Here is an 8,537-nt window from a genome sequence, read left to right as displayed (position 1 = left end):
CCAAAGCACTCTTCCCTATCCATCTGGCAAACATTACTGTCAAATGCATCAAAAACTTATCATATAACACTTCCAGTTTTTTCATCATAAGCCCTTCCAAACTGCCCGCTGCTATTGTTAATGACTCAAGATTCTGACGTCTCCTTCATGCAACAAACTCCAGCTCTCTTTTTTTCTTCTTACCTTACTTAGTAAATTCAGTATGTTTTCATGCAAATATTAGAACCTATGCCTTCTATTTTGCTTCGAAATGCTCTTGGCTCTTGCAACTACAGCTGTGTAACTCCATAGTGGATGAAACTATCACAATCTAGAAAATAAGTTTTCTGTCTTTTGGACAAGATTTCATTTGATTTCAGAATCATCTCTTGACTATCCAGTGGGCTTGCCTGCAAAGAAGTATGATTCTCAAGGATACATTTGTTCTGTTACAACTTTTTGTATGATACTTGGGCTGAGTTCATAGTTCCTCCTACAGAAAGATGTCCATCATGGTAGAGCACTGAATCAGTGAACTTGAAAGCTAGGAAAGACTTCTAAAGGCCATTTATTACAGCTTCCTAGTTTACAGAAGCAGAAATGAAGGTGCAGAGATATGAAGGCCTTTCCAAAGGCCACTCCTCCAGTGAGCTGCTGAACCAGGTTTATAAGCTTGGTGGCCTAGAACCCTGTTTAGTGTTCTTTTATGCCACGCTATTTTTAATCTTCTTGCTTGACTAGTATGGAAGTCATTTGTGATGTTCGCCAATACAGGCATACCTCGTGTTATTGCTCTTCACTTTACCGTGCTTCACAAATATTGCATTTTTAACAAATAGAAAGTTTGTAGCAATCCTGCATCAAGCAAGTCTAATGGCGCCATTTTTCCAACAGCATGTGCTCCCTTGTGTCCACCTCAGCATTTTTTAGCAATTAAGTATTTTTAATTAAGTTATGCACCTTGTTTTCTTAGACATAATACTATTGCACACTTAGTAGACCACAGTATAGTGTAAACATAAATTTTCTATGCGCTGAAAAACCAAGACATTTGTGTGACTTGCCTCATTGTGATATTTGCTTCATTTTGGTGGTCAGAAACCGAACCCACAATCTCTCTGACATATGCCTGTATTTCTTTGGGGAGATAAAGGAAGAAGTTAGGCATGGCTATGTGACTTGTTTGGCTAATGAAATGTGAGCAGAAGCAAAGTGTTTCACTTCCACTTTAAGAACCAGTAGGTGATTCACCAAGTTCCCTTTCTGCTACCATGGCAACAGGTAACATACTAGATAATAGAAGTTCCACCAGCTGAGGACTATGAGGAGACTGAGGACGGACGATGTGGAGCAGAGCCCCAGCTGACTCATAAAGGACATGTAGCAAGAGTAAAAAATAAACCTTCACGGTTGTAAGCCACTGAGACTTGGGGGTTGTTTGTTGCTACACCATCACCTAGCCTGTCCCCACCAGGTGAGCCTGAGCCACACCTCCATTCCCACGACACACCTCTGTGCATGAAGACTTCAGAGGGTACACAATGCAGGAAATCAAAATTCAGCTTCATAAAACATTCCAGATTCCACACATCACCAACATTCTCTCTTCCTCTTGGCATATATTAGGGATAGGGGATGTGGTTTATTACAAAAGATGAGTATTTTAATAGCTTCTTATTCCTTGAGCTATTCTGCAGGTAAGTTCCTGGTGGAAATTCCTCTATTCTTAGGGTTAAAAACAGAATGAATGAGATAATTTTAATAAGCTCAGTGCATTATGACCTCAAGTGCATCATCCTGTACTTACACACACATACATGTGCAAAGACCTTTGGTTTCCTTGGAGGCTTTCTAGCTAGATAAGTCTCAGACTTCACAGGTTTCCTAACTTTATGAGCATCAACATTATAACAAGCTGATGCTTAAAAAACATCACATCATCAGATATTTCATAAGAATAGTTACAAAATTAATGGAAGCTCCTCATAGAGTAGTAAGAGAGCCTCTGTGACCTTGGGTAAGTCACTTAGCCTCTCTGGGCCTCAGTTTCCTTGTCTATAAATGAGGATAGTAGTAGTCCCTGCCTCCCAGGGTTCATGTGAGAATGAAGTTGGGTCATGCACATCATGTCTGGTTCACAGTAAGTACATAATGTTAACTCTATCTGAGCCATAGAGTACATAGAAATCCAAAAAGTAAACTCGATTCAGACTTTTTGCTTTCCAAGAAGGGTGAATTCAGAAACTGTTTGGTTCACCAATTAGTGGTTTTCTGGAAAAGATGTAAAACCATGGTCCTACCATCTGGAGGTTTTAACACACTTTTGAAAACACAAACAGATGGGTAGGCAAATGGGTATTGCTAACAGTTCGGGAAAATTTTCCAAACCTCTTGCTGAGGGCCTAGATCCAGCTGGGAAAATCTTTAAAGGGCAGGCTCATTTATACTTTTTCCATCTTAAATACTTGGACTTTTTCAGGTTTATAACAAAGCTCAGAAAATACTAAAGGTTAAAGGAGAACTGAGAGCTGCCAAGGAAATGAAAGATGAGGTAAGGCTCCTAACTCCTCTACATACGTGGAGTTGAATATTCATTACAAGGGACTTTTTTTCATGTTTTATTATTCAAAATTCCAGTAACAAGCATCACAAAATATCAGGGACAGAGGTGGGCAGCAGAGCATCGTGTTTAAGAGCCCAGACTTGAGCTGGGTGGGTCTGGGTCCATATCTATCAGCAGTATGATACTGAGTTTTTTGCCTACTTTAAGTTTCCTTTGCTTTATCTAGAAAATATGAATGATGATCACCTATTCCAAAGAGTTGGTATGAGGTTTAGCAAAGGTAGTGCATGTAGAAGGTATTTAATTGATATTAACTATTGTTGCTAACATTCTCTCTTTATCTGGAATGATATGAAGATGGAGTGTCTGATTAGTTTAATCTTTTGGTCAAACTGTGTTTATGGGGTCAGGCACAGTGACTCAAACCTGTAATCCCAGCACTTTGGGAAGCCAAGGCAGGAGGATCGCTTGAGCCCCAGAGTTTAAGACCAGCCTCGGCAACACAGTAAGACCCCTGTCTCTACAAAAAAAAAAAATTAGCCAGGTGTGGTGGCATGCTCTTTTGGTCCCAGCCACTCGGAAGGCTGAGGCAAGTGGATCACTTGAGCCTGGGAGGTTGAAGCTGCAGTGAGCCATGATCACACCAGTGCATTCCAGTTGGGGCGACAAAGACCCTGTCACAAAAACAACGACAACAGCAACAAACTATGTTTATGTATGCCCTACCTTGTTTCAGAAAGGATTTAAGGGGACTGTTTTGATGCGTAAAGGATTGTCCCACATACCATATGCTTTTTAACAGACCTCCTACCAAGAGGTGAGCAGATTCTGAAACAGGCAGTCCACTCCTTTCGTGCTGCATTACTGGAGCCATACAGAACTTGATACCAGTTCTGTGGGGAACAAGGATCTGGTATGGATTTTCTAGAAGGCTGTTTCTTCATTTAACTTATATCTGTGGATCTCCTTCAATGTGCCAGGCATTCATTGTTCTAGGAGCTGGGAATAAAGCAGTGAACAAAATAGACAAAGATCCCTACTCTCATGGAGCTTACCTTCTTGGTAGAATAATTTCTCAAATGATATGATAGTGAAAAGTCTGTGAAAATTGCCCAGGTGCCAATAAAAATCAGCCCACGTTCCATAGGTGGCTGATCTCCACCATATGTCGTGTGTATTCTACACTGTATACTTATGGCCAATTTTGTTTTTATGGCAAACACTAATCTAGCCTTCCACAATATGTGTCAGACAGTGTTCTAAGTACGTTGTATCTACCAATGCATTTAATCATCACAACAACCTTAAGGAAACTATAATTATCTCTATTTTATACATAGGGAAATATAGCCACAGAAGTTAAATAACTTGTTAATGAATATACAACTGATAAGGGAATCTCTCAGATATCTTTTTAAATTTGTTAATCTAAGTGTGTGCGTGTGTGTGTATGTGTGTTTAGCCTTCTTACATTTCATAATGTTTTCTTTTTTTAATCTTTTTTATTATACTTTAAGTTCTGGGATACATGTGCAGAATGTGCAGATTTGTTACACAGGTATACACCAATTTTTAAAGAATTTAGAACACCATAAAATACAGTCACTCTTCAGTATATGAACATAATTGGTTCTAAATGTTTGTTCACAGGCAAAACCTTGTATAAGTACCCATTCATTTCCATCATAAGTAATGCAAAAACTGTAATATTTCTATAAATGGAAAAGTCAACTGGTAATCAAGTCAGTAATATCAATAGTGTTTAAAATTACTGCAGATAACTGTAAACTCTACTATTACACAAGTAGAATGTAAAAATTCCTGAATCAATGTTAGTTTTTCAGGTTTCGTGATTCTTAAGGCATGACTCTCACCATAAATTGAATGGTTGTGATATTAGTGGTGGTTAAAAGTGGTTTCCCATTGATTATTGAAGATTTGTCCTTATCCTCAGACAAATAAGATAATATCCCAAAGATGATGACCTTTATGGTGTTATTGGTTGAATCCTAAATTACTCTGGATTTTCATGTTGAAATGCCAAATCCCTGGGAATGCTGCCATTTTGAATCTTTGCAATGCTCTTGGGCTCTGAAAATGCTACTGAAATCACGAGCTTCAATTTAACATTAGCTTCCCCCAAGAAGAAGCTTGAGACTGTCGATACTTGGAAACCTAGAGCAAAATGTCTTCTCCTGTTTTGAAATATATGTTTGAGATACCATGCTTTTTGACAAAAGACCCATTTAATCAATACAGAAAATTTGCTTCAGTAAATAACCTATTTTCTAATAGTTATCATGAATATGGTGCCACTGCAGTATCAGCACTTATCATTTTGCCTGTGGGTTGATAGCTGCTGCTGCTGTCATATGTTTCAAAGCAGAGTGACCAGGTTCCAACCTTATATAAGAGAAACCAGGTAACTAAGTACATGACTTATGTAAATGAAAACTCACCTGGCAGCAGAGACTTGTGATTTCAGCCATTGTTAATGACTTCCGATCCAGGACAGGATCAGATGTTGCCTGAGGGTCAACATTATGACTCTCGGTTCATCTCATGCCCCAGTAATGGTTACAGAACTATGACTGATGAAATGTCAGATTAAATCTATCCCTATTGCATGTTGATACTCAAAAGGCATCTGCCTGGGATTTAGCCTTCATAAAGTAGATAGGATTATAAATAGTTTACAGCTAATATCTGTGTGAGATACTAGCAAGAAATTAGGTTCACTGAGACCCCAGAAACATTGGCTTTTCTGGGGTTCTGAGGTGAGCACAGCCTTTTCTAATAACTCCCTATAATTAAAAATTGAACGTGGTTCTGGAAATCACCTGATGACTCTCCCAGCATTTTTACTCCTTTTCTGATGCATCAAAACCTCTTTATAATTTGGTTTCCAGGAGTGAATGGTTAAGTTTTGTTTTCAAAAGTGAATTTCACTTGACATCCATCAAAACATATTTGTTATTCAACTGGTTTAAGGAACGTTCAAAGAAATGATTTATTCCAAACCTTGTTTCGTGAATGAAGACATTTTCTCAGAGACTCTGAGCCAACGCTAAATGTACAAATTAGATGAGGTCATCTACATTGAAGATCCAATTCTGAACTTCTGGTGGTGCAAAAGAATTGGGCTATCAGGCCTTCTACTCAGAGGATATCCAAAACTGGAGGAAGAAAGGATATTTTTATTGGCCTGAGAGAGAGCACTTAACTTTTAATTTAGAGAAACTCAAGTGTGTATCATTGGTATTTTGTTAGTGAGCCTTCAGTGTACTAGTCTCCATGGGGAACAATCTGCTGTCAGGGTCCCTGCCTTAAGACACATATATTCAGCACCAAGGCAAGAGTATAGGGTATTTGGCTCTCTTGTGGAGCAGGCATCTTGTTGTCACCTAAATTGCTCGTAGATGCCAAAGAAAGACAGTCCTGTGGCCAGAGTGAAGAGGTTCCTTAGGGTCCCACTTCCTGGAGAGGCTCCATACCCTATTCCCAGTGTGGTAACCACAGGAAAGGGATCCAAAGCACCAGAATCAAACTACCACTCTTTATCGAGTTAAGCATTTTGTTTCCAAGTTAGAAAACAGTGTCTGTACACCGTTTTTTAAGGCCACTCTATACATATTCTCTTAAGAGAGTCCCTGGTAATTGTCTTAATGGTAATTACATGCTTAGGACAGTTGACATCCACTGTTATTTTTCTGGAAGTAAGGAACGAAGGATGGGAGCAAGAGAGGAGGAGGGAGAGTTTTGAGATAATGAAATCCTTTTAATGACAGAGCCATGCCGTTAACCTAATTAAACTGTAAAGTGGTTAAAAAAAAATCCAGGTACTAAATGGAAATGAAGAAATAAATCAGCGGAGACAGCAGCAGTTCTGGGAAACCTTCTGAATTCCGAATACTCTGACATTGCAATGTCCGATTCTCGCCGTTGTCCTCCGGCCCCCCTCGGCCTTGTGTAGGGGTCCTTTAAACTGACCTGTCCAGTAAGGCTTGATTTACGATGCCCATATCAGGTCTCCAGTTCCTCTGGGAATGTATGTTATGCAGCTCATGTATTTCAAAAGACAAACCAGTCAGTCGGATAGGATGGCACAGCACCAGCTACAGGGTCAGGAAGAACGTGCTCTCCTGGCCCTACTACTAACCAGATGTGAGACCTTGGGCACTGTGGCTTATTTCCCTTCACTATTTCTATGCACCTATCCCCTGCCTACTGCGCACTTTTGCAGCTGTAACTCTCTTAGAAGAATTGTCTTTAGACTACTGAAGTCACTGCCTACAGGGGCAGAGAGCTGGAAGTTCTTAGTTGCTTATAACCCATGGGATGGCCATTGGCCATTGACTGACTGATGCTGAGTTTGACAGCCCAGCTTTCACTGACACCAATCAGGACAGACTGTAAGGTGTAGCTTATATTCCAGAGTTTCCTGTATGAGCAGGCTAAAATTACTGCCCACAGGATTCTCTGAAAATGTACCTGTACTTGGTTTTTACCCCTTCCCTATCCTGCTTCCCCTTCTTCCATGCTGGTTTTTCTTGGGAGTGTTTCTTTAATAGATGCCATGAATCCTCACTTAAGAACCCTCTTGGTAATCTAACCTAAGAGATAGGTACTGTATTAGTCCATTTTCACACTGCTATAAAGAACTACTGGAGGCTGAGTAATTTATCAGGAAAAGAGGTTTAACTGATTCACAGTTCCACATAGCTGGGGAGGCCTCAGGAAACTTAACAATCATAGCAGAAGGCAAAGGGGAAGCAAGGCACATCTTACATGGCTGGCAGCAGGAGAGAGACAGTGAGGGGAAGGGCCACACTTTTAAACTTGTAAGAACTCACTCACTATTGTAAGAACAGCATGGGAGAAACCACCCCCATGACCCAATCACCTCCCACCAGGTCCCTCCCTCAACACGTGAGGATTACAATTTGAGATGAGATGTGGGTGGGGACACAGAGCCAAACCATGTACTTACCATGAAAGAAACAGCCTCAGTTCCTAGATTTGAAACTCAGCACCAGTAACACCTGTGCTCATGAGCGTTGTAGAAAACCAGCACAGTGACAGAAGTGAAGCACTACACAGGTTCACACAGGACTTCTTCCTCATTCCTTTTCACACCATTACCACCCACAACTCTGGGAGTGGAGGTGGCATCCTGGTGTGATAAAGCCCCACCCTCCTACAGCAGCTCTGCACCCGCACCCCCACCCAAGTTACTATGCCCCACACACTCTATTTATATCTCAATCACTACTTTCCATCCCCATCTAGCAACAATTAGCTAATTCTTTTCACTCATAATCAAAGACAGAACTTAGCCACCAGCCCAGGGATCTCACTTTTATTCCCATTGTGAATGCCTCTAAAGAAAAGCACTTTTGGGAGGCCGAGGTGGGCAGATCACGAGGTCAGGAGATCATGACCATGCTGGCTAACATGGTGAAACCCCATCTCTACTGAAAACATTAAAAAAAATTAGCCTGGAGTGGTGGCGGGTGCTTGTAGTCCCAGATACTCAGGAGGCTGAGGCAGGAGAATGGCATGAACCCGGGAGGCGGAGCTTGCAGTGAGCAAAGATTGTGCCACTGCACTCCAGCCTGGGTGACAAAGCGAGACTCCGTCTCAAAAAAAAAAGAAAAGCACTGGGTTTATAGGTGAGGGAGATCTTTTGGTAGTCTAGTGGGTAGAAGAGAAAGGTAAGAGACTTCAGAATCCCATATCAAGCCCATCATGGATTCACTATACTTGTCTTGACAAGTTCATTTGACATCTCAATATGTTCATCAGTGGCAGAGTCATTAATATTTATAGACAGTCCACTAGGTGCCTAGAATTATTCTAGGCACTGACTTCCTCTTGAAAAACAGGGGAATTGTCTGTGGTGCACCCTCAGCAGTGTGGTGAAGATTAATTAATATAAATCAGTAATTGTCTGAATAACACAGAGCGCTCAGACACCTGGCAATTGGAAACTGTG

The 8,537-nt window shown here is 40.8% G+C and overlaps 1 protein-coding gene across 1 annotated transcript in view; it reads left to right on the top strand.

The window, feature by feature from the left end:
* Window positions 1–2,518: 2,518 nt before the first annotated feature.
* Window positions 2,519–8,537, top strand: part of PMFBP1 (polyamine modulated factor 1 binding protein 1) — a 52,964-nt gene continuing 46,945 nt past the window's right edge. Inside the window, exon 1 of the mRNA XM_030924387.1 lies at window positions 2,519–2,530. Within this exon, the coding sequence (XP_030780247.1) occupies window positions 2,519–2,530 (12 nt within the window). The remainder of the gene's footprint in view (window positions 2,531–8,537) is intronic.

Source organism: Rhinopithecus roxellana, chromosome 20 (genome assembly GCF_007565055.1).
Source record: "Rhinopithecus roxellana isolate Shanxi Qingling chromosome 20, ASM756505v1, whole genome shotgun sequence".
In the NCBI taxonomy this organism is placed as follows: domain Eukaryota; kingdom Metazoa; phylum Chordata; class Mammalia; order Primates; family Cercopithecidae; genus Rhinopithecus; species Rhinopithecus roxellana.
This window is presented reverse-complemented; position numbering and strand designations above follow the sequence as displayed.